This window comes from Chiloscyllium plagiosum, unplaced genomic scaffold (genome assembly GCF_037043375.1).
Source record: "Chiloscyllium plagiosum isolate Xiang-an unplaced genomic scaffold, Cpla_swu_hap1 HiC_scaffold_6, whole genome shotgun sequence".
NCBI classification, from domain to species: Eukaryota; Metazoa; Chordata; class Chondrichthyes; order Orectolobiformes; family Hemiscylliidae; genus Chiloscyllium; species Chiloscyllium plagiosum.
This window is the reverse complement of record NW_028270144.1, coordinates 103,922,540-103,948,452: the sequence shown is the minus strand read 5'-3', so window position 1 is coordinate 103,948,452 and position 25,913 is coordinate 103,922,540. Positions and strand designations below refer to the sequence as shown.

The 25,913-nt window shown below is 42.0% G+C and overlaps 1 protein-coding gene across 2 annotated transcripts in view; it reads right to left on the bottom strand.

Annotated features, from left to right (window-relative positions):
* Positions 1 to 9,995: 9,995 nt before the first annotated feature.
* The window catches only part of atp7b (ATPase copper transporting beta), a 102,080-nt gene continuing 86,162 nt past the window's right edge, over positions 9,996 to 25,913 (bottom strand). Inside the window, exons 17-21 of one of the 2 annotated variants that reach the window (XM_043692153.2) lie at positions 22,039 to 22,181; positions 21,130 to 21,333; positions 20,878 to 20,995; positions 12,967 to 13,069; positions 9,996 to 11,104 (exon numbers count right to left, since the gene is read on the bottom strand). In XM_043692153.2, coding sequence (XP_043548088.2) covers positions 10,918 to 11,104; positions 12,967 to 13,069; positions 20,878 to 20,995; positions 21,130 to 21,333; positions 22,039 to 22,181 — 755 coding nt within the window. In that variant the 3' untranslated portion in view covers positions 9,996 to 10,917. Of the gene's footprint in view, positions 11,105 to 12,966; positions 13,070 to 20,873; positions 20,996 to 21,129; positions 21,334 to 22,038; positions 22,182 to 25,913 lie in introns of both variants that reach the window. The other variant, XM_087988301.1, reaches the window with a different exon arrangement.

The following is a 25,913-nucleotide window of genomic DNA, read 5'->3' as shown; positions in this document are numbered from 1 at the left end:
CGAATATGGTGCACCAAAAAACGGAATTATTTTATAAAACATAGCAGCTGAAAATATGTTGCTGGAAAAGCACAGCAGGTCAGGCAGCATCCAAGGAGCAGGAGAATCGACGTTTCGGGCATAAGCCCTTCTTCAGGAATGAGGAAAGTGTGTCCAGCAGGATAAGATAAAAGGTAGGGAGGAGGGACTTGGGGGAGGGGCGTTGGAAATGCGATAGGTGGAAGGAGGTCAAGGTGAGAGTGATAGGCCGGAGTGGGGTGGGGGCAGAGAGGTCAGGAAGAAGATTGCAGGTTAGGAAGGCAGTGCTGAGTTTGAGGGATTTGACTGAGACAAGGTGGGGGGAGGGGAAATGAGGAAACTGGAGAAATCTGAGTTCATCCCTTGTGGTTGGAGGGTTCCTGGGCGGAAGATGAGGCACTCTTCCTCCAACCGTTGTGTTGCTATGGTCTGGCGATGGAGGAGTCCAAGGACCTGCATGTCCTTGGTGGAGTGGGAGGGGGAGTTGAAGTGTTGAGCCACGGGGTGGTTGAGTTGGTTGGTCCGGGTGTCCCAGAGGTGTTCTCTGAAACGTTCCGCAAGTAGGCGGCCTGTCTCCCCAATATAGAGGAGGCCACATCGGGTACAGTGGATGCAATAAATGATGTGTATGGTGGTGCAGGTGAATTTGTGGCGGATATGGAAGGATCCCTTGGGGCCTTGGAGGGAAGTAAGGGGGGGAGGTGTGGGCACATGTTTTGCATTTCTTGCGGTTGCAGGGGAAGGTGCCGGGAGTGGAGGTTGGGTTGGTGGGAGGTGTGGACCTGACGAGGGAGTCACGGAGGGAATGGTCTTTTCGGAACACTGATAGGGGAGGGGAGGGAAATATATCCCTGGTGGTGGGGTCCGTTTGGAGGTGGCGGAAATGACGGCGGATGATACGCTGCATATAGAGGTTGGTGGAGTGGTAGGTGAGGACCAGTGGGGTTCTGTCCTGGTGGCAGTTGGAGGGGCGGGGCTCAAGGGCGGAGGAGCGGGAAGTGAAGGAGATGCGGTGGAGGGCATCATCGATCACGTCTGGGGGGAAAACAGACCCCACCACCAGGGATATATTTCCCTCTCCTCCCCTATCAGTGTTCCGAAAAGACCACTCCCTCCGTGACTCCATAGTCAGGTCCACACCCCCCACCAACCCAACCTCCACTCCCGGCACCTTCCCCTGCAACCGCAACGATCCTATAAAAGTGAAGGATGGGACCAACAAGTCCAAAGAACATGGATATCAATAGGTGTACATTACAGGATTGAATACACTACAGAAAAAAAGATATTTATTGAGATATTAAAGGGGGTTGCTTACAAATATAATTAGGAGAACGAAGAGGAGACATGAAACAAAAATGCTGGCGGGTAACAATGAGGACAATCCAACTAAGTTTTATTATACAGATGCTAGCCTTCAACCAATTTGATTCACTCCATGTGCTGGAGGCACTCGATACTGTTTGGGGCTAGCCAACATTTCAGCAGTAGTACTGATGACTTACGCTCCAGAGCTTCCTGCTGCCCTAGCCACACTCTTCCAGTACTCCTACAACAATGGCATCTACGCAAGTTGGAAAATTGGCCAGGTATGTTCTGCAAACAGCAGTACAAATCCAATCCGGCCAATTACTGTCCTGTCACTCTGCTCTCAATCCATCAATAAAATAATGGTGTCATTAACAGTGCTATCAAGCACCACCTACTCAGCAACAACCACCTCACTGATGCCCAGTTTGGTTTCCTCCAGGGCCATCAGCTCCACACCTCATTATAGCCTTGATTTAAACATGGACCAAAGAGCTGAATTCCAGAGGTGAGGTGAGAATGAAAATCTTTGACATCAAGACTACATTTGACAGATTTATTTTTCCCTGGGATGGGTGAGTCCAAGACCAGAGTGCATAGTTTAAAGGTGAAAGATTTAAAAAGGACTTGAGGGCAACTTTTAAATGCAGAGGAATGAGCTGCCAGAAGTCGTGGTGGAAGCGGATTTAAAAGGCATTTGGATAGGCATATGAATAGAAAGGGTTTAGAGGGATATGGGCAAAATGCTGGTAAATAGGACTAGCTCAAATTGAGATGTCTGGTCAGTGCAGATGAGTTGGACTGAAAGGTATGTTTCTGTACTGTATGACTCTCACTGCTCAGAAATGAATGTTTAAATGCAACAACTGGATAATATCCAGGCTTGGATTGGTAAGTAGCAAGAAGCATGTGCTCCACACAAATGTCAGGCAATGACCATCTCTAATAAGAGACCATCTAACTACCGCTCCTTGACATTCAATGGTGTAACCATCATTGAATCCCCCACTATCAACACCCTTGAGGGTACCATTGACGAGAAACTGAACTGGACTCACCATATAAACACAGTGGCTACAAGAACAGGTCCAAAGTTAGGAATATTGTGGTAAATAACCTGCTGATACCCCAAAGCCTGTCCATCATCTACAAGGCACAAGTCAGGAGTCTAATGGAATACTCTCCATTTGCCTGGATGAATGCAGCTCCAGCAACTGAAGTAGCTTGACACCATCTATGACTAAGCATCCACTCACTCCACTACAAACACTCAGTAGCAGCAGTGTGTACTATCTACAAGATGCACTGCAGATATTTGACAAAGATCCTTAGACAGCATATTCCAACCACTTCCATCCAGAACGCCCAGGATACCAGAAACATGGGAACTCTACTACCGGCAAGTTCCCCTCCAAACCACTTTTCCTTCACTGACACTGGGTCAAAATCCTGGAATTCCCTCCCTAAGGTCATTGTGGACATGAACTTTAGCAATTCAAGAAGATAGCTCACCATCACTTTCTCAAGGGCAGTTCGGGACAGACAATAAATACTGGCAATGCCAATGACCCATGAGTGAATAAGAAACAACTATGTTAGGAGCAAGAGCATAACTTGGGAATGTGGTGTGACCAACGTGGTAATGTGTGTATGGAGCCAGAATAGCTGATGCTTTAAATATGTAATTTTCATCTGTATTCACTGTAAAGAATGACAATATAGGTCTAAAAATCAGAGAGTGGGACTGTGATAAACTTGAAAAAATTAGCATTGAGTGCATAGATGAATGGTTTCAGTCGGCTTAAACTGGATAAATCCCCACACCGATGAAATATATTTCAGCTATGAAAAGCAAAGGATGAGATTTCAAGGATTCTGAAATTAATTTTCAAATCCTCTCTGGTCATAGGCGAGCCAAAGAGTTGGAGGATAGCTAACTTGACACAATTATTCAAGAAGAGCTGGGGGAAAGTCAAGAAACTACAAGCCAGTGAGTCTAATGTTTGTGGTAAGAATATTATCCAATATAATTCTGAGGGTGAGATCCAAGATGGCGGCAGTCTGAGTGGTCTGCTGTGCTGGGCTCTGTGCCATACCCCCGGGCAAGATGGACCTTTGCTCCATCCTTAACAACCACCCTTAGGAAAAAAAAGTATTAATTTCAACTTGCTATTTGGAGCTGCTGAAATCGTGTGAGACAGCTTTAAGGCCAGGATGAAGTCGAATAAAGGAAAGGGGCCTAAAGGAGTACAGCAGACAGGTCACTCCCCTACTACATCAGGGGTGCCTGCAGCCAGTGTTCAAACTCCCAAAGCGGCCCCTTTGGATCGAGCAGGACAGCAGCATTTACTCTCGGAGGTTTCCAAACTCCGACAGTGGACTCAAGCAGCAGTTGAGCCACTATCTGCCATGCTGAAAAAGCATGAGCAGGAAATCCAGCTGCTGGATCGAAGAATGGAGGCAGTGGGGGAGAGGACTGCGGCATCGGAGACCGTAGCAGAGGTCTCGGGAGGAAGAATCCAAATGCTGGAAGAACAGGTTCAGGTTCTTCAGGATCATGTCGATGACCTGGAAAATAAAATTAAAAGGAAAAGCTTAACAGATCGCTGGTCTCCCGGAACGCGAGGACCTCGTTGGCATTTTGCAGGGATGACTCCCAAAGCTCCTGGGGCCGGAGTTGGAGTCAGGCCTGGTAAGCGTAGAACGGGCCCACTGGATCACAATGCGCAGGTCTGGGCCAGACCCACGCCACTGCGCGGTCCTAGTTCAGCTCTTTATAAAGAAAAACAGCATGAAGACTGGGAAGGATTTCATAAGCTTTACTGTACAAAGGCTCAAAGGTAATATTTTTTCAGGACTTTTCAGGAGCCCTAATTAAGAAGAGAAGGACATTTGATGATGTCAAGAAAGAATTAAGGGACCTGAACATTTCACACTCCTTGAGGTACACGGCCGTGTTGTGTTTCACCCATGGGGGGGGAATGATATATAACTTTGACTCCACAGAAAAAGCGAAGGACTTTGTGAAGTCTTTGAATTGAAGGAGCTGAGTCGGGGTGGGAGGGGGAGGGCATAATTGCGGACAATGGTATGGTTTTTTTTATTACTCCTTTTTTATTTCCCTCTCCCGCTTTCTTTTTGTGGTTATTGGTTTTATATGTACAGTTTTGTAAAATTGGAATTATTTTGGATATCGGCCAATTGGGTATTATCTAGAGCTACTTTTTTAAACTGCTGTCCTTTTGATTTTGTATTGGGGGTGGCTATATCTGTGGTTAAGATGAGTGAGAGGGGATGGGCATCCATTGTTGGATTACAGAATGCGAATTACAGGCTTTCCTCATTTGTGAATTGTGTGTAGTGTTCTTTTTTAAATTGTAGTTGCTTTTATAGTAGTTTGTAGATCTCAGAGTTTTTATAACCCACATAAGTGCCATATGCGAATTGACATGTTTTTTATACCAACTAACTGTTTGGACAGAACAATGGTGTGCAAAATTGGGAATATAGCTGTTTCGGATCATGCACCAATGTATTTAGATGTTAAAATCAAGGGTAGTGGAATGGATGCACATCACTGGCGCATGGATCCATTCTTGTTAGGGGATAGCAAATTTGTTGAGTATAATACAAGAGAGTTCAGGGCCTTTTGGGATATCAACTCGGGTATGGCCAGTGATCCGGCGATACTTCGGGATGCCACTAAGGCATATTTACAAGGCCTGATTATTTCATACTCAATGACTAGAAGGAGGCAGAGGGAGGAGCAGCAACAGATGCTGGAAACCCAGCTGAAGGTAGCTGAGAAAACATATTATAATAAACTGTCATTGATTAAGCTGCAGTGGGTCACAGCTCTCCGGGCTGCTCTCGACTCACTGCACACACTAGTAGCTTAAAAAAAAAGGTCTCCTTTGCCAAACAAAGATGGTTTGAATTTGAAGATAAGCCTGGTAGCTATCTGGCTTGTTTGACTTGGTGGAAAAAAAAGCTTCCAAATCTATTACATCTGTTAGGGAGAAGGCTGGTACGATTACTAGGAATTGAAGAAGATGAATGTTAGGTTTAGGGAATACTTTGCAGAGCTACATTGGTTGAAGGGGGGGGGCGATCACAGTACAATGGGAACGCAGTCTTTTTTTGAAAATCTGGACCTCCCCAATATAAATACAGAACAGGCTTCCCTTTTGAACGCGTCTATAACGGTACAGGAAGTGCAGGAAGCAATAAGGCATCTCCAGAGTGACAAAATATCCTTTAATTAATTTATTATTCATGGATAAGATGAAATCCGTGATCCAGCAGTGTAAAAGTCCAATTATTTTAAATATGGTGAAAGCCTGGAGGATAATGAGGCAAAACAAGGACAATTGGTCTAAGACTTTGCCATTTACCCAAGGATTTAAACCTGGGGCAATGGACTCTGGCTTTAAGGCCTGGGAGAATAAGGGAATCTTCTGTCTGGGAGATTTATTCAAGGGAGAGGTCCTGATGTCATTTAGTCAGAAATATGGATTTTCCGATACTTCCAGAGAAGGGACTGTATATAGAGGAAGACCACGCTTCTGGTCCAGTGTTGAAAATTAGACATGAAGAAGAGTACTCCGATGTACAGGTGCTCTTTTACTCGGTACTTTATATTATTTACAGAAAGGTCGCGCCCTGGGGCACATGGAAGGTCTCTGTAGGACGTGGAATCGAGAGTTAGGACAGGATATTTCATCAGAGATATGGGAAGACATCTGGGGGAATGTGAGGAAAATCTCAGTATGCAACAGAGCACACGTCATGCAATTGATGATCTTACACAGGGCTCATATGACGCCAGAGAGACTAGCTAAGTTCAAGAGAGGAGAGTCATCAGGATGTCCCAAATGTAAGATTAGTATAGGCACTCACAACATGACCAATTGCAATTTGTGAAAGATCCAGAGATTCTGGAGTGCTATAGTAAAAGAGCCAAAGGACATCCAGGAGATTGAAATTAATGTGGATCCGGTAACTCTTCTTTTGGGGTTGCCAAATTTGCCCTCTCTGGGGGAACACAGGAACACATTGTGTAACATGCTTACCCATTGTGCGAGGAAGAACATTCTACTGAATTGGACGTCAGAAAAACCACCAGGTCTTATGGGGTGGCGCAGACTGATGATGGAACATCTCCCCCAAGACTACCTCACAAATATGGTGCACCACAGAACGGAACAGTTTTACAGCTGTCCTTTCTAAATTATATTGACGCTGACTTATCAGCAATATTAATTAGGGTCATGGTATAGCCGTGGGAATCAGTGTGGGTGCCTGTGGGGCCCCAAGAGGAGGAGACTGGGGGGGAAAGAATACGGGTAGGATAGGTGGTGATCATAGGGATAGGAGCCTCAGTGGAGTGTGATGAGTGAGATAGAATAATGAGATATTATTTAAGTTATTTGAATTTAGTTTAAGTTTAGTATTTATTTAATATATTTGTAGTTTAGTTTAAGTAGATATGTTTGTTCTGGTAGAATATTAGGTCATTCATTAACAGTAGTACTGTGTTACGGCTTTGTTGTACTGCCTTTTTTTTGTATATAAATGTTTTGTAAATATTTTAAAAGGTTTTCAATAAAATTATTTATAAATAACATATTCTAAGGGATGGAATTTATCTCCACATGGAGAAGCAAGGGTTAATCAAGGTTTGTCAATATAGTTTTGTAAAGTTGGCAGGGGGTGGGGGGAATCATGTCCAATAAATTTTCAGAGGTGACCAGGTGTACAGATGCAGGTAGCACATTTGATGTAACCTACATTGACTTCAGGATGGCTTTTGACAAATTTTTTGCATTATAGACTGGATAAGAAGCTAACGGTCCATGGGATCTGTCACATTTTGGCAAATTAAATCCAAAAGCAGCTTAGTGACAGGAAGCAAAGGGTGACTGGAAACCTCTGTCCATTGGCATAACAAAGTGCTTAGTGCTAGTGCCTTGATATTTGTTTGTGTGCATTACTGATCCTGATATATATATAGGACATATGATCAGTTAAATTTATAGATGACAAAAATTGGCAGTGGTAATTACCAAAGAGGAAAGCCTTAAACTATAAGACAATATAAATGAATTGGTCAGATGAATTAACAGTAGCGAATGGCCTTAAATCATAAAAAGTGTGGGATGACGCATTTTGGAAAGACCAATGCGGCAGTACATGTTGAATGGTATGATCCTATGATATATGAAGGATCAGAGGGACGTCAGTGTGCACATACTGGGTGGGAGAGCACAGGCATAACAGGCCAAAAGTCCTCTTCCTAATCTATAAAAGTTCTATGACTGTATGCTATATGACACCATGCTATTGTCAATGTCACACCTGCAGTATGTGCCAGCAGCTTACATGGTAAACAGTGAATATGCTTACACCAAATGGCTTAAGGGGCACAGTCCTCAGTCAATTCTAGAGGGATTGTTGTCACTCAAGGGTACCGGCATTGGAAGTTGAAAGTATCAACGGTAATAGAACAATGAGCATGCAACCAGACAGGGGGTTAGTGGAATGTCAGGGGTGTGGTCATTCAGCGGTATAGGCTGCTTTTCCAAGTCAGTGCCAGGACTGGGGGGGACGCAAAATCAGTCCTGAATAATGATGCAACACTGGGCACACTATGCTGCTTCAGGCAATAAATGTATTTAAGAAAGAGATAGTTTTGTGATTTTGAAGGCATCAAGAAGTATGGGAAGAAAGTCAAAAGACGGTCATGAAGATAGACGATTAGCCATCTTCATCCTGCTCCTTGTTTCTATCTCACCATAGCCTATGCAGACCCTTATACGTTCCACCCATAATACTAAAATAATTCACTTCAGATACACTGAAAATCATGGCTTCAAGTTACTGATGTAGGGATACTGATGTAACAGCTATAAAAATGTAATGGAAACACAAAGCTGTGAATGGATTTGTTAGCTACTATTGAAATAAAGCCACCCAGAATAAAACAAAAGAAATCAATAGTTTATTTGTTACTGTTATAATTAACTGACTATACTTACACATTACAGGTGCATACAATTAAATGAAAAGAAACATTTAATGGCATTGATCAGCAAAATGTCAATCCATGCTTAATACGAAAGGGTCTAAAATTCTGACTTTAAGAAAGCGTTTCCTTTGTATTAGGGATAAAGACAGCAAACAGTTTTCAAATACCATTTCCTTGCCTTTTTACACCTGAACGTGAGCTTCCTACAGAGAGTGGTCCAACCTTCTAATTTCACCTTGAGGTTATATAAGACTCCACTGCCTCACAAACCATACCTGTATATTCTAATTTATGCTGGTTTGAGATTAAGCAACAATTCGACTTTTTTAAAAAAAAAAGCTCATTCTGGTTTTCAAATCCTACCTTGGTTTTACTGCAGCCTAACTCTATGTTTTGCCAACACCACAACCCTCAAAAATATTTGCATTCTTATAGTTTTGGCCTCTTGAGCATCTCTGACTTTGGTGGCTATGACTTCAACTGCCTTGGTCCTAATCAACTTATTTCCATTCCTAAATCGCTCCACTTCTTTCCTCTTTAAAACAGATCTCTTTGATCAAGCTTTTGCTCACTAACCCTGCTATCTTCTCACATGTTTGTAATGGTCCTGTGAAGTGTTTGGGACATTTTACTAAGTTACATGCACAATATAAGTTGTTGTTTCTATTCAATATAAACTTACTATCGTGGTTTGCAGTTACACATTTTATCTTTTCCATATAATATATATAGCTATGACTCTGACACTGCCATGATTGATTCTAAACTAAAATTGTAACAGGTAAAACGCTGTGTATTTCATACAGAGTTGAAATTTTGTCAGATTTTACATGATCCTTAATTTTCTTAACAGCTGTTTAACATTATTTCAGAAATGTTATTCCTCTCTTCCCATTAAAAGATTTTTTTTAATTAAATCAGCCTAAACATTACTACTGAGTAACAAAAACATTTTCACAATAATTTCCCCCTCGAGAAAGAATGGATTACTCTAACTTAAACTTTTTACAATACTAATATATCAAATCAATCCTAAACTAAATGCTTGGTCTTAAACACCATCTACATTGTTCTTGATGCATCTGTAAAACTCAATATAAATTGCTTCTTTAAATGAACCTCCCTGATAACAAAAATGGAACAAAATGCCAACCACACCAGAAAAATGCAGCATGTACAAAACTGGACTTTTTTAATCAAAGGAATTCAAGCTCTATCAATAAATGCCTTTAATTAACTTACACTGGAAAATCAATATTTGTGACTGATAAATTTTACAGTAAATTATTACTTCATTCATTGGATCTGAACCTCATTTTATACATTGTATAGAATGCAATGACCTTGAATAACAAAAGTGATTATAATACTGCATCTATAATACTGCTGGAAAGAAAAATATTTAATGGACATAAGACAATACAACATACCACTTATAATATGTACTTAAAACATCATGTTGTAAGACTCCTAATTCTGTTGCCTTTTGTTCATTATGACTTTGAAATGCTATCTATTGCTGAAAAATGTGTTGCTGGAAAAGTGCAGTAGTTCAAACAGCATCCAAGGAGCAGGAGAATCGACGTTTTGAGCATAAGCCCTTCTTCAGGCCTGAAGATGGGCTTATGCCCGAAACGTCGATTCTTCTGCTCCTAGGATGCTGCCTGACCTGCCGCGCTTTTCCAGCAACACATTTTTCAGCTCTGATCTCCAGCATCTGCAGTCCTCACTTTCTCCTAAATGCTATCTATTCTAAAGCTCAAATTCAAATAATTTGGAAGATGTCTGTATATGTGGCAATACAAATACTTTAACTGCACTGTTAACACTTGTAACAATATTCCTTCGCCTGGGTTAAGGATTGTAATATAACATGCATACCCAGCTGATATTAAATGTTTATAATGAAATCAAAAAAAGTCTTCAATGTCATATTCAGAAACACATTATTTCTTCATTCTAAATTACCCAAAAGTAATTAATTTTGTACTTTTATTTACCTCATGAAAGCTGACAATAGGAGAAAAACAATCACATACTTTGTTGATCATGAATCTTGAATTTAACCAATAAAAGATGTATCCAAATGGTGTAAAACAGATTCAAAATCTTTTTTAAAATTTTTATTTACAGCTTGACTCAGATCTAAACATGGCGCAGCAGTTCATGTGTTAACAACTGAGAGTTATCTGGCTTGGCTTTGGCAACTGCAAAAAGATGGTAGGCTCAAAAATTCATAAGTACTGTTGAGATTTTTGAGGACATTCAAATATGCACTTCAAATGAATAAAAAGACTATGGGCCTTTTATTCAAAAACAGTAAATATGAATGAAGCTGTTTGGCCTTCACTAATATGTTGAGCACACTAAGTAAGAGTCCCATTTTGTTTCTACTAGGCATTTAATAAGCTTTCAGTTAGATGGGTACTATTTGGTCACATTTTTAAAAAGTAAATCTGTACTCTCTGAATTCAAAGTAAGTACTTTAGATACCATAATCTTCACTTTGCTCTCCAACCAGCAGAGAAAATCTTTTTCTGTTTCTCATGCATAGATTGATTTGATCATTTGTCAGAAGTCAAGGAATTAAGAGATAATTGACTAGGGCGTCTTGTTTGATCCCAGATCCTGGACCTTGGAAAATCTCGTCTGTCATCTATTCCAATACGGATACTAATTTGTGATGGTGTATATTGTTTCATGTGGCCCTCTGCTTGAGATTCAAGCTTTTCTATATCTGGCTTCTTGTAGCTGAAATGGAGATCGGCAAGATAGACGATTAATTATACTCAGTTCTAGAGATGCATACAAACCATTTTAAACATTAAGCAGATACAATTATTTCTGTACATCAGTAAAACACTGAACTTGCTCTTCGATTCTAAAAGAATATAAGTAATGATCATAAATTGTCTGATTCAAATATACTGGCAGATCAAAAAACTTGCTCTAGTTTTTCATCATATTATTATTTGTACAATTATTTATACTATTATATATCATGTATTTTTATATTATTTATTTGATTATTTATCCCAATCACCATTGCAGCAGTGCAAGTCCTTGCAGGGTTGTAAGATTCTAGAAGTTTATAGATAGAGGAATGAGTAAAGTCTGGGAGACATAAAGCGAGTCTCACAAAAACATAAGCATTTGAAATTTGTAGGATTGGGAGAACAAGAGGAAATGGTAGTCATTTGAGAACAGGGCTGGGGTTGCTGAGACACGGATTATCACATAATATTGAGAGAGTGGAAATAAAGTGACTTAGAAATGGCGCATTATATTGCTGGAAGCACATATCAGGTCAATAAGATTTCCAAGATGGTAAGCAGTCCAATTCAGCCTCAGCCAGTAACCAACAAGAAAGTTAAAGTAGCTAAATAAGGAACACAGTTTTTGGTAGGGACTGAAAACTCTCAGATTGAGATGAAGATGTGTGAAGAGTTGTTGCTCATCAGGAGACAGCAACAAATATGCTGGTAAGCTTTTGGAGGATGCTGAGAGAAACACAAATGGAAGCTGCATGATTATCTTAAAGGGAGTCAAATCTATGTCTGGAGAATAGTAAGGTCATCAGGTGCTGAGATAGTGCATCACAGTCACAAAGGATGGATGACTTGGAAGTACTACAAACCATGTAGGGAATAGCGATTGATTTAAAGAGCATATAGATAGGCTGATTCGAACAGGCAGACAATTGTCAGATGAAATTTAATTTAGAAAATTTTGAAATGGTACATTTTGGCAGAAATAATGAAGTGAGGCAATAGAAAATGAAAGATATATTGTAAAAGGGGTATAGGAACTGAGGTCAAGAGTATATGCAACATATGTGACGGTGGGACAATTTGAAAACCTGGTTAAAAAGCCATGTGGGTACTAGGCTTTATAAACCACGACAGAGTACAGAAACAAGGAAGCTGTGTTGAAGCTGTGTAAAGTTCTGGCTTGGTCTGAACTGAACTAAACATGTCTAACTATGATTACTATAATTTAAGAAGGATATGAAAGCTTTTGAGAATGTTTCGGGGATAAGGAACATCAGTTGTGAATAGACTGAAGAAGTTGGGATCTCCTTAGACAGGATAATCTTAAGAGGAGATTTGATGGAGGTGTTCAAAGCTTTGAGGGGTCTAGGTAGATAGGGAGAAACCTTTCCCATTGTAGCAAAAGGTCCAGGACCAAAGAACACCAACTTAAGAGTGTTTGGTGAAAGGGCTAACTGTGACATGAGATGTCTTTTAATAAGTGTTAGAATCTGGCATGCGTTAATAGAGCATGTGGTGGAGTTAAACATAATTGGAGACATCAAAGTGCACCTGGATAGCTCTTTGATGTAAGCATTCTCGATTCAATTTCACTTGTAGCTTTGATGAGGATCATTTTTGTGCTTAGGTGCCAATCCTATTTTATAGCTATTTCTTATTAAAGGATTAAGTAGCTTCATCTATTCTGTGGAGATTATTTTCCACTACCCCCTCATTCAAATAATAAAAAATACAAACTGATGTTTCATAATTTGAATAGTCAACTTGTTTCTAAAACATTAAACATTAGTCCCTACTGTTCAGAAATGTCACATGGAGAAAATGTTAAATTCAGTCACTTACAGTTTCAGCATTAGTGATGAAACCACTACAGAAACAGAGGAAGCAGCCATTGCTGCAGATCCCATCCACGGCTGTAAAACTAGGCCGATTGGCAAAAAAACTCCTAGAAATTTGGAAGCACATAGAGTAACTTTTTAAGTTTAAAATATGCTAACTTAGTTGAAACCAATCAGCTGAAGCTTGCATCCAAGAATCTTGAATGAAATATGCAGAAGATTTCCAAAATTCTTTGAAATGGAGAACAGACGAAAAACTGGTTGATAAATACCAGGTCAGTCTTAAAACAAAAATGATGAAGTTGAACTAAGTAGTTTACAGGCCACATAGTAATTTATTGAACTCCTGAAGTAAGACTATGATAGAAAACAAACAAACTACAGAACATTAAATCCAACCTCCTGGTTCTCTCAATGATTTAATGCCAGACAGTTAAATGCTGTGCACCCGACCAACTGCCAGATGCCACTGGGAGCACACGAGCAGAGGTAGGTGAATCCTTTAAGATAAAATCAAAAAATCCCTACAGTGCGGAAAGAGGTCATTTGACCCATCAAGTCTGCACCCCCTTTCAAAAACATCCCACCCTATTCCCGTAACGCCAAATTACCATGGCTAATCCACCTAACCTGCACATCCCTGGACTTTACAGGTCAATTTAGTAGAGCCAACCCACCCTAAACTTTCCATCTTTGCACTGAGAGAGGAAACTGGAGCACCGGGCACACAGTCACAGAGAACGTACTAACACCAGAGTTAAAAATCATACAACATCACGTTATAGTCCAACAGGTTTATTTGGAAGCACAAGCTTCATCAGGTACTTAGTGGGGCAGGATCTTAGGACACAGAATGTATAGTGAAAAGATCAAAGTGTCATACAACTGATACAATGTAGCTGTTCAGTCTTTAATCACTTAGAATAGGTTGCAGGCTTTGATTCATTAATATGCAAATCCCGAAACTTCCTTTAAGTCACATGCTCACGATAACTTAAGGTTGTATTTAAAAAAAAGGTTACATCTCAGCTCAGACAATGCATTAAAGGTGTGAGAATGTGGAGGAGCTAGTGTTGGACTGGGGTGGACAAATGTTAAAATTCACAACACCAGTTTATAGTCCAACAGGTTTATTTGGAAGCAGTAGCTTTCAAAACGCTGCCCCTTCATTAGGTAATCGTGGAGCAGGACCATAAAACACAGAATTTATAGCAAAAGATGTGTCATGCAACTGAAATGATATATTGAACGAACTTAGACTGTTGTCAAGTCTTTCATCTTTTAGAATGGGTTGCAGGTTTTAGTTCATTAAGTTCATTTGAGGTTAGGAACATGGCATCAATTTCAAAGGAGGGTGCCTGTAAACAGGAAAGTGGCTTGAAGTGTGTATACTTCAATGCAAGAAGTATACGAAATAAGGTAGGTGAACTTGCAGCGTGGGTTGGTACCTGGGACTTCGATGTTGTGGCTATTACGGAGACATGGCTAGAACAGGGACAGGGTTGGCTGTTGCAGGTTCCAGGATTTAAATGTTTTAGTAGGGTCAGAGGTGGGGGTAAAAGAGGGGGAGGTGTGGCACTGCTTGTCAAAGATAGTATTACAGTGGTGGAAAGGACGATGGATGAGGACTTGCCATCTGAGGTAGTTTGGGCTGAGGTTAGGAATAGGAAAGGTGAGGTCACCCTGTTAGGAGTCTTTTACAGGCCTCCTAATAGTCCTAGAATCATTGAAGAAAGGATAGGGAAGGTGATTCAGGAGATGAGTGACAGTAATAGGGTGGTTGTTATGGGGGACTTTAACTTTCCTGATATTGATTGGGAAAGCTATAGCTCAAGTTCGTTAGATGGGTCAGTGTTTGTTCAATGTGTGCAGGAGAGCTTCCTGACACAATATGTAGACAGGCCAACAAGAGGTGAGGCCATACTGGATTTGGTTCTGGGTAACGAACCAGGCCAGGTGTTGGAATTAGAGGTAGGTGAGCACTTTGGGGATAGTGACCATAATTCGGTGATTTTTACTCTCGTGATGGAGAGGGATAAGTGTGTACTACAGGGCAAGAGTTATAGCTGGGGTCAGGGAAATTATGATGCGGTGAGGCATGACTTAGGATGTGTGGCTTGGAAAAGTAGACTCCAAGGCAAGAGTGTAAATGATATGTGGAGCTTGTTCAAGGAGCAACTATTGAGTGTCCTTGATAATTATGTACCAGTCAGGCAGGGAGGAAAGGGTCGTGCGAGGGAGCCGTGGTTTAATAAGGAATTGGAATCCCTTGTTAAATGGAAGAGGGCGGCCTATCTCAAGATGAGACGTGAAGGTTCAATTGGGGCGATTGAGAGTTATAGGGTAGCCAGGAAGGACCTGAAGAGAGAGCTAAGAGCAGCAAGGAGGGGACATGAAAGGTCCTTAGTCGGTAGGATTAGGGAAAACCCTAAGGCTTTCTATAGGTATGTTAGGAATAAAAGAATGACTAGGGTAGGAATAGGTCCAGTCAAGGATAGTAGTGGGAAGTTGCGTGTGGAGGCGGACGAGATTGGGGAGACACTGAATGAATAATTTTCTTCAGTATTTACTCAGGAACAGGGCATTGTCGTCGATGTGAATACTGAGTCACAAATAAGTAGAATGGATGGCTTTGAGGTATGTAGAGAAGAGGTGTTGGAAATCCTGGAAAAGGTGAAAATAGATAAGTCCCCTGGGCCTGATGGCATTTATCCTAGGATTCTCTGGGAAGCAAGGGAGGAGATTGCAGAGCCATTGGCCTTGATTTTTATGTCCTCTTTGTCTACAGGAGTAGTGCCAGAAGACTGGAGGATAGCAAATGTGGTTCCCTTGTTCAAAAAGGGGAGTCCTTGTTCAAAAAGGGGAGTAGGGATAACCCTAGTAACTATAGGCCGGTGAGTCTCACTTCTGTTGTGGGCAAAGTCTTAGAGAGAATTGTAAGGGATAGGATTTATGCACATCTGGATAGGAATAATGTGATCAAGGATAGTCAGCATGGTTTTGTGAAGGGCAGGTCGTGCCTCACAAACCTTATTGAATTCTTTGAAAAGGTGACGAAGGAGGTTGATGAGGGGAAAGCGGTAGATGTGGTATATATGGATTTTAGTAAGGCGTTTGATAAGGTTCCCCATGGTAGGCTACTGCAGAAAATACGGAGATATGGCATTGAGGGTGAGTTGGAGGTTTGGATTAGGAATTGGCTGGATGGAAGAAGACAGAGGGTAGTAGTTGATGGCAAAGTTTCTTCATGGAGTGCCGTCACTAGCGGTGTTCCGCAAGGATCTGTTTTGGGACCATTGCTGTTTGTCATTTTTATAAATGACCTGGAAGAGGGGTTAGAAGGTTGGGTGAGCAAGTTTGCGGATGATACGAAAGTCGGAGGAGTTGTTGACAGTGAGGAAGGATGTGGCAGGTTACAGCAGGATATAGAGAAGCTGCAGAGCTGGGCAGAAAGGTGGCAAATGGAATTCAATGTAGCTAAGTGTGAGGTGATTCACTTTGGGAAGAATAACAAAAAGATGGGGTACTGGGCTAATGGTCGGATACTTGGTAGTGTGGATGAGCAGAGGGATCTTGGTGTCCATGTACACAGATCTCTGAAAGTTGCCACCCAGGTAAATAGTGCGGTGAGGAAGGCATATGACGTACTGGCTTTTATTGGTAGAGGAATTGAGTTCCGGAGTCCTGAGGTCATGATGCAGTTGTATAAGACTCTGGTGCGGCCGCATCTGGAATATTGTGTGCAGTTTTGGTCGCCATACTATAGGAAGGATGTGGAGGCACTGGAACGGATGCAGAGGAGGTTTACCAGGATGTTGCCTGGTATGGAAGGAAGATCGTATGAGGAAAGACTGAGACACTTGGGGCTGTTTTCATTAGAGAAAAGAAGGTTTAGGGGTGACTTGATTGAGGTGTACAAGATGATTAGGGGGTTAGATAGGGTTGACAGTGTGAACCTTTTCCCGGGAATGGAGTCGGGTATTACAAGGGGGCATAGCTTTAAATTAAGGGGGGGTAGATATAGGACTGAAGTTAGGGGTAGGTTCTTCACTCAGCGAGTCGCAAGTTCATGGAATGCCCTGCCAGTAGCAGTGGTGGACTCTCCCTCTTTATGGGCATTTAAGCAGGCATTGGATAGGTATATGGAGGATAGTGGGTTGGTGTAGGTTGGGTGGGCTTGGATCGGCGCAACATCGAGGGCCAAAGGACCTGTACTGCGCTGTATTCTTCTTCTATGTTCTATGTGCAAATCCCAGAACTTCTTTTAAGTCACATTCTCGAGGTAAGTGGAGTTGAAATGCCCATCAGCCATGATTGAATGGCGGAGTGGACTCGATGGGCCGAATGGCCTTACTTCCGCTCCTATGTCTTATGGTCTTATAACTTAAGGTTATCTCAAAAGAGGTGAGATCTCAGCTCAGACAATGCATTAAAGGTGTGAGGTTGAGTCTGTCTGTATCCCAATCTTGAGTCAGACTAGTTCTATTCCCAAAGTGGAATTTAAAAAATATTACATGGATTGACTGCCTCCAGATTATGCATTTTTGAGCAAATAGAATTATCTGCAATTATAATTCTGCAAATACAAATTAACTCCTAGACTTGTATGTATGCACGTGCATGAGGGGAGCGGGGTGAGGGTGTGTGCACAAGTGTTTGCATGTGTGCAAGCTTGGTAAAGTGTGTGCCTGGAGAATATAATGGTGTATAAGTTTGTGAAAGGGCATAGGCGTGGATATGAGTGTGGGAGGTGTGAATGAGAGAGTGAGTGAGTGAGTAAGAAAAAAAAGTGTAGTGGGGTCACCTGTAGTGTGACACGAACCCAAGGTCCTGGCTGAAGCCATCCTCATGGGAATCGAACTTGGCTATCAGCCTCTGCTCGGCCACTTTGCATTGTTGCCTATCCAGAAGTCAACCTTGGAAGGTGGTCACCCGAAGACCCGAGGCCAAATATCCCTGACAGCTGAAGTGTTCCCTGACTGGAGCAGAGGGTTGGTGGGGTGAGAGGTACACCCCTGTCTGGTGATTGGCGAGACCAACCAGACACTACGACAATGGATGAATGGACGTCGCGCAGCAATGTACCTTGCCTCAGGCATCCTTGCCTGCAGCGTATGAAATAGACAACATTGGCAAAGTCACACGAGTACCTGCCGTGTAAATGCCGTGCGGTGTCCCCACATGTAATACTTGCATCCATGCCAACACTCTGACACGTCTTGCAATGGTTGCCATGACAGGGCGATGAGATGAGATTAGATTACTTACAGTGTGGAAACAGGCCCTTCGGCCCAACAAGTCCACACTGACCCTCCGAAGAGCAGCCCACCCAGAACCATTCCCCTACATCTACCCCTTCACCTAACACTACGGGCAATTTAGCATGACCAATTCACCTAACCTGCACATTTTTGGGCTGTGGGAGGAAACCGGAGCACCCAGAGGAAACCCATGCAGACACGGGGAGAATGTGCAAACTCCACACAGACAGTTGCCTGAGGCAGGAATTGGACCCGGGTCTCTGGCGCTATGAGGCAGCAGTGCTAACCACTGTGCCGCCATATGGTGTTGTGGTTGATGCTGCCCTGAAGGCTGGGCAGTTTGCTGCAAACAATGGTCTAAAGGTTTGGTGGTTGTTTAAAAGGCAAGAAATGGAGGCGAAAGGAAGGTCTTGGCGAGGTGCTCATCCTCATCAATAATGTGTTGCGGTTATAAAGAACATGGCATAGTTTTTCAGCTCCTGGGAAGTACTGGACAATGAAGGATACCCTATTGGGTGCAACCCCTGTCTGTCTCCCAAGGTCATTAGAGTTTCTTGCTGTGGCACGTCGGAACTGGTGACCCGTGAGTTGAGCATCATGCCCCATTATTATGATGGCACCCTTGAGCACCTTCAGGTGTCCGTCATATTCCTCCTCACCTGAACAGATCCTGTGTATGCGTAGGGATTGTCCGAGGGGATGGCTGTTTTAATATGTTTAAGGTGGAAGCTAGAGAAGTGTAGCATTGTGAGGTTATCCATGGGTTTGTGGTATTCCACTTTGGAAACAGAACCAGTCTGACTCAAGACTGGGATCCAGGCATATTCTAACCTCACACCTTTAATGCATTGTCTGAGCTGAGATGTCATTTTTTAAAAAATATAAACCTTAAGTTATCTTGAGAATGTGACTTAAAAGTAGTTCTGGGATTTACATGTTAATGAACTGAAACCTGCAACCTATTCTAAAAGATGAAAGACTTAAGAACACTATATTTGTTCAATATATTATTCCAGTTGCACAACACTGTGATCTTTTGCTATAAAGTCTGTGTTTTATGGTCCTGCTCCACGATTACCTAATGAAGGGGCAGTGCTCCGAAAGCTAGTGCTCCCAAATAAACCTGTGGACTATAAACTGCTGCTGTGGGATTGTTAACTTTGCCCACAGATTGTGTGCTTTTTGAACAAAATAGCATGTATCTGCAAATACAGATTCACCTCAGGCATGTGTGTGAATGAGTGAGAGAGTGTGAGAGAGAGAAAATGAGGGAGAGTGAGTAAGACTCTGTCACACTCACGCGTGCACACACATTCTCTCTCACTCCCTCACATGCAAGCACGTACACAAATCTATGGGGCGAATTTGCATTCGCAGATACATTTGATTTTATTCAAAAAGCACACAATCGGTAGGCAGTCAGTCCATGTGATATTTTATAAATTCCTACTTGGAATAGAACTGGTCCGACGCAGGGTTAGAATACAGACAGACTCTAACTTCACACCTTTAATGCATTATCTGAGCTGAGATGACTCTTTTCTTTTATAAAACTTAAGTTATAGCAGGAATGTGACTTGAAAGAAATTCTGGAATTTACATATCAATGACTCAAAACCTGCAACCCGTTCGAAGTGATTAAAGACTTAATAGCAACTTAGGTTTGTTCAATACATTGCATCAGCTGTATGACACTTTGATCTTTTGCTATCGATTCTGTGTTGTATGGTTCTGCCCCACTAGCTACCTGACAAAGGAGCAGCGCTCTGAAAGCTTGTATTTCCAAATAAACCTGTTGGACTATAACCTGGTGTTGTGAGATTTTTAATTTGGTCACCGTAGTCCAACACCAGCACCTCCACATCATAACTCCACACAGACAGTTACCCAAGATTGCTGGTACTGTGAAGCAGCAGTGCTAAAAACTCTATACTGCTTGTTTGGCCTCAAGCCTTTGTTGTTCTCACAATGAAATGAGAAGCACGATTTTGTTACAATTTCAGTGAATGCAGAATTATTTCACTAGATGCAAGATATCAATCTGTTTTTTATATATCCTTCTCATGTAATTATCCTTGAGAGTGACTGAGGTCTAAATTTAACATTCACATTGCAAATGCAATACAATGTCTCCCTTGTTTGTTATGTAATTCGTATAGCGATAAAGATAGTTTACAATAAGTGATGTGCTATGACACCATCTTGATTAGCACAGTATGTGCACAAAGTGACTAATGTTTTTGTCATAATGTTATAACACTCGATAGATATTTCCATTCCTGCCGAAACTATAGTGGAACTGTAAAGCAATTTCTAGGTGTTTTCAAATGGGTGAGTACCTTTCAGTTCCCAACCAAAAGGTTTTCTAGCAACCAGCTTCAAGGCAAATAATCCTGTTTGGGTCCAATAAGGTCTGTTCCCCAGAAGACACATAGAAATGTCTTCCTAAACACAGGTCCTTAGTGACTGCTGGAAGTTTTAATTTGAAGGTAGCTGCATAATCTCAAGTTTGGAAATTTCAATAGTATTGGCACAGTTTTTACAGAATTTATAATTAGTTTGGTTGTAGAATGGCAATAAGCATGCAACACCAGAATAAAATTAAATAGTACCACGTAACATGATATTGCAGCAAATACAGAAGAGAAACTCACCAGCAGCAATAGGGATTCCTATCAGGTTATAAATTAAAGCAAAAATAAAATTGATCCGAATTCGACGAACAGTCTGCTTGGACAAATCAATACTAGCTACAACGTCTAGCAGATCATTCTGAGGGTAAAACAAAGAATGCATGATAGCACAAAATATCAACAAATAGCAAATTTTATCCTGATCTATCTTTACATAAGCTAAGAACACAAGTTAAGAGCTGAATAAATATATGAACATAAACATTGGCTCACTCTAATAAGCACGACATCTGCTGCTTCAATAGCCACATCAGTGCCAGTTCCAATGGCAATTCCCACATCAGCTTTCGCCAGGGCTGGAGAATCATTTACACCATCTCCTACCATTGCTACAGTTTTCCCCTGATCCTGAAGTTCCTGCACTTTAGCTACTTTATGTGAGGGAAGAACTTCTGCAAACACCTTCTTAATACCAACCTTAAAAAGTGGAAACACAAACATAAACAATTAGACAGTTTATTGCATATATTTGCACTAAAGTAAAATGCCGAAGTATTTTTAATTTCTGTTGACTGCAATTAGGCATAGTAAATAGATCAAATATTTAATTACATATACACTGTTTACACATCCTGAAACAGTCTTTTAAAAGTATTACTCTTGAAAGCTGAAGAACTTAAAATACGAATGCTGACTTTTCACCTCTGAGGAGACGGCAATGCATAAGGTGTTCTAATGAACATACATACTTTATGGTTTTCACAACTGGACTGTATTAAGGTAGTGAGGAGACTGGATTCTAAGAAATCAACAAGTATGCAGTAATTTCAATGAAAGTCAACCCAGGGACTGGGATTATGATTATTTGTTTAAAAAAAGCCTATTTACAAAAGGACCAATCGTGGTCAGCTTCTAGATCTTATCTCAGAGGACTGGATACCCTTGATCCTGTGGGTTCAGTTGATAGCATTCTTGCTTGTGAGTTAGTGCATTATGGGTTCAGGTTCCATTCTACAGAGTGGAACATAAATATTTAGGTTAAAATTCCAGTCTGTCACTGAAGTCTAATTTTCAGATGTCTGTCCACTGTCTCAGACATATGCAAAATCTATTTTAAAAATTATTTCATCAAACGCAATGAGTATCTTCACAAGGATCAATCAAAACTTTACTTATATCTACCTGGCTAGCAATGGCTCTTGCTGTTTTGCGGTTGTCACCTGTTAATAGCACCACATCCACTCCCATATTAGTCAAGGTGTACACGGCGAGTGCAGCTTCAGGTTTGACTGTATCTGCAATTGCTAACATTCCACATAGTGTACCTTTGAAGAATAAAATATATCACTCACTCAATCTTAGGAAATACCATAGCGATCATTTTTACTGAAATCTGCAAATGATATTTACATCACTTGCATTTGTGCTCAGAAATTTAGCACTGATCAGTATGTTGCTCAACATTAATCATTTCTTATGTTTCCCATTTCTATTTCGGGTAACACTGTATATATTTGTTTTATGCAAATTTATTGCAGTATTACCATTTAAGTCCTTCATCCCTCCTAGTCCAAAGTCATATCAAAGTTCTAGCATCTTCTGTTGAAAATTTTCATTATTTTATCTTCTTTCTTCTATTTCCTAACTTTGTTCAGTTTGATTCCCATGGATTTTCACGCTTTTAGCTATTTCCATATCATTTTAATGAGTTGAGTGTTGCATTGCTTTCAGCAATTTGGAGTGCTATTAAACTATTCTTATTTTAAGCAACTATTCAATAACTATTTCATGCAAGAGAGTGAGAGTGATCTTAGGACTCTACTGTTACCTGCTGTTTACTGTGTTTTATTTTAGAGACAAAACATCTGCAGATGCTGGAATCTTTGGATGCCAAAGTAGACAAGCAGGGGCTGGAGAACATAGTAGGCTAGGCAGCATCAGGAGGTGGAGAAGTCAACGTTTTGGGTATAGCCCTTCTTCAGGACTGGGGTTGGGTGTGGGAGAATCTGCAGCATATTTTGCAGTCAAAATTTACTGTCATCCCGATCACATGAGAAGATGCTAGTAAGCGGTCTTCCTGAATTGCTGAAGTATATACTCTGCAGGTACACCCGCAGTGCTTTTAGGAAGCAAGTACCAGCATTTTGGCCCAGTGACAGTAATGGAATGGTGATATTTCCAAGAGCTTGGTTTACGTGGGATCCTACAGGTTGTGATGATTCCTCATGCCTGGAAAACTGTTCTCTTTAGGTGGCAGAGTTGCAGGTTAGCAAGGTGCTTTTGAAACAGTCTTCACACTTTGCGATAGCACATCTTGTAGACACTGCTATTATGTATCACTGAAGTTGCACAATAAGGTATCAATTAGACAGGTAACTTTAACCTGATTGGTGTTGAGTTTCTTGAGATTGTTGGAGCTGCATTCTTCCATTCAAGCAGGGATGTTCCACCTGACTTGTAACATGCTGATGGTGGAAAACTTTTGGGGAGCCAGGAAGTAGTTCTCTACTGCATAATGCCTTCCTCTGACATGTGCCAGTAGTCATATATTTATATGTGACTACCCAAAACGTTGACTTCTCCACCTCCTGATGCTGCCTAGCCTACTATGTTCTCCAGCCCCTGCTTGTCTACTTTGGCATCATATTTATGGGACTGGCCCAGTTAAGCTTCTGTCAGTTAATGTTGAATCTCAGGATTCTATGGATAGAGAATTTATCAATGGAACACACAATCTTTTCGCAGCAGAGAGCGGCGGGAGCTGGGCGGAAGTTCAGGCGGAGCGCAAAGCCGGTCGGGAAGGTAAGTGATTGCTATATAAAGAACTTACCTCAACACCAACGGTCTTATTGCGGCAGAGAGCGGCGGGAGCTGGGTGGAAGTTCAGGCGGAGCGCAAAGCCGGTCGGGAAGGTAAGTGATTGCTATTAGAGGGGGTGTGTTCTAAACCCCAGGTCCTACAAAGTAGGGTCTCCCTCCCTCCCTCCTCCTCTAACCTAAATTAAGAGTCCACAGACTTGCCACAAAAAGAGGGTCTAAGGAAGTTTGGATCGAAGAGTCAGGCTTCAGCTCAGGAGTCTTGGACAAGGAGATTGAGTGAAGTGATTACGCCACAGCTGAAGAGGGTGAAGACATGACTGCCCAGCTGGTTCAGTGTGCTACGTGCTTGGTGTGGGAGGTCTGGCTCGTATATGTGTGGAAAGTGTGTGCACATTCAGCTATTGACCGAGCATATTGATGAAAGAACTCGAGGACCTTAGGCTCATCCGAGAGAACAAGATCTTTCTGGACAAGACCTTCAGCGAGGTTATTACACCAATCATGCCAGAAGAGAGCAGACGATGAGGAAGGCAGAGAGGAGACAGGTGCGAGAGACCCCGGGAGAAGTACCTGTCAGGAACAAGTTGAATCATTTGGAAACAGTAGAGACAGATGACACTGCCAGTTCGCAAGGCGGCCAGGTCTGTCAATCAAAAGTTGGCGCAGAGGCAGAGCGGAAGAGTCAGACATCGCACAGAGCCGTGGTAACAGGGGACTCCATCGTGAGAGGAACTGACCGGGGTTTTTGTGGCAGCAGATGGGATTTAAGGATGGTGTGTTGCCTTCCTGGTGCCAGGGTGAAAGACATCGCGGACAGAATGCAGGAAATCCTCAAGGACGAGGGTGAAGAGCCAGAGATGGTGGTACATGTCGGCACAAATGATGTCGGGAAGAAGAGGAGGAACATACTACAGCGGGACTTTGGAGAACTAGGAAGAAGGCTGAAAAGCAGAACGTCCAAGGTGGTTATCTCCAGTTTGCTTCCAGTTCCTCGGGCAGGTGTGGCCAGAAACAGGGAGATAATGGACTTGAACGTGTGGTTGGGGAACTGGTGCAGGAAGCAAGGATTTAAGTTCTTGGATCACTGGGGTATATTTTGTGGTAAGCATAAATTCTACAAGAGAGACGGTTTGCACCTTAATAGGTTAGGGACCAGCATTCTGGCAGGCAGGTTTTCTACTGCAACACCGTTACATTTAAACTAAGTATCGGGAGGGAGGGGACAAACTGGATGTTTAAAAATTGAAGGGAAAGTTAGAACAAGAGACGTCAAGAAAGACAACTATATCAATGAGGCAGAAAACTCAGAAAGGGATCATGCTGTAAGGTTGAGTGAAATAGGGGTTGATGGGAAGGGTGAGAGCAGTAACAAATTAAAAATACTATACATGAATGCATGAAGCATTAGACATAAGATGGATGAGCTTGAGGCTCTTTTGGAAATTGGCAGATATGATATTGTGGGGATAACTGAGACGTGGCTTCAAGTGGACAGGGCCTGGGAAATGAATATTCAAGGCTACACGTGCTATCGTAAGGACAGACTGACGGGCAGAGGGGGTAGGGTGGCGTGGCCTTGTTGGTAAGGGAGGGTATTCAGTCCCTTGCGCGGGGGGACCTAGAGTCAGGGGATGTAGAGTCAGTGTGGATAGAGCTGCGAAATACTAAGGGTAAAAAGACCCTCTTGGGAGTCATCTACAGGCCCCCAAACAGTAGGCTGGATGTCGGATGCAAGTTGAATTAGGAGCTGAAATTGGCCTGTCGCAAAGATGTTACTACAGTTGTTATGGGGGATTTTAACATGCAGGTAGACTGGGAGAATCAGGATGGTATTGGACCTCAAGAAAGAGACTTTGTGGAGTGCCTCAGAGATGGATTCCTAGAGCAGCTGGTGCTGGAGCCGACCAGGGAGAAGGCAATTCTGGATCTGGTATTGTGTAACGAACCAGAATTGGTCAGAGACCTCGAAGTGAAAGAGCCATTGGGAAGTTGTGACCATAATACATTCAGCTTCAATCTGCAATTTGAGGGGGAGAGGGTACAGTCGGAAGTGACAGTACTTCTGTTGAATAAAGGGAACTATAGAGCTATGAGGGAGGAGCTGGCCAAAGTTCAATGGTGCAATACTTTAGCAGGGATGACCGTGGAGGAACAATAGCGGATATTTCTGTGTATAATGCAGAAGTTGCAGGATCAGTTCATTCCTAAAAGGAAGAAAGATCCCAGGAGGAGGCATGG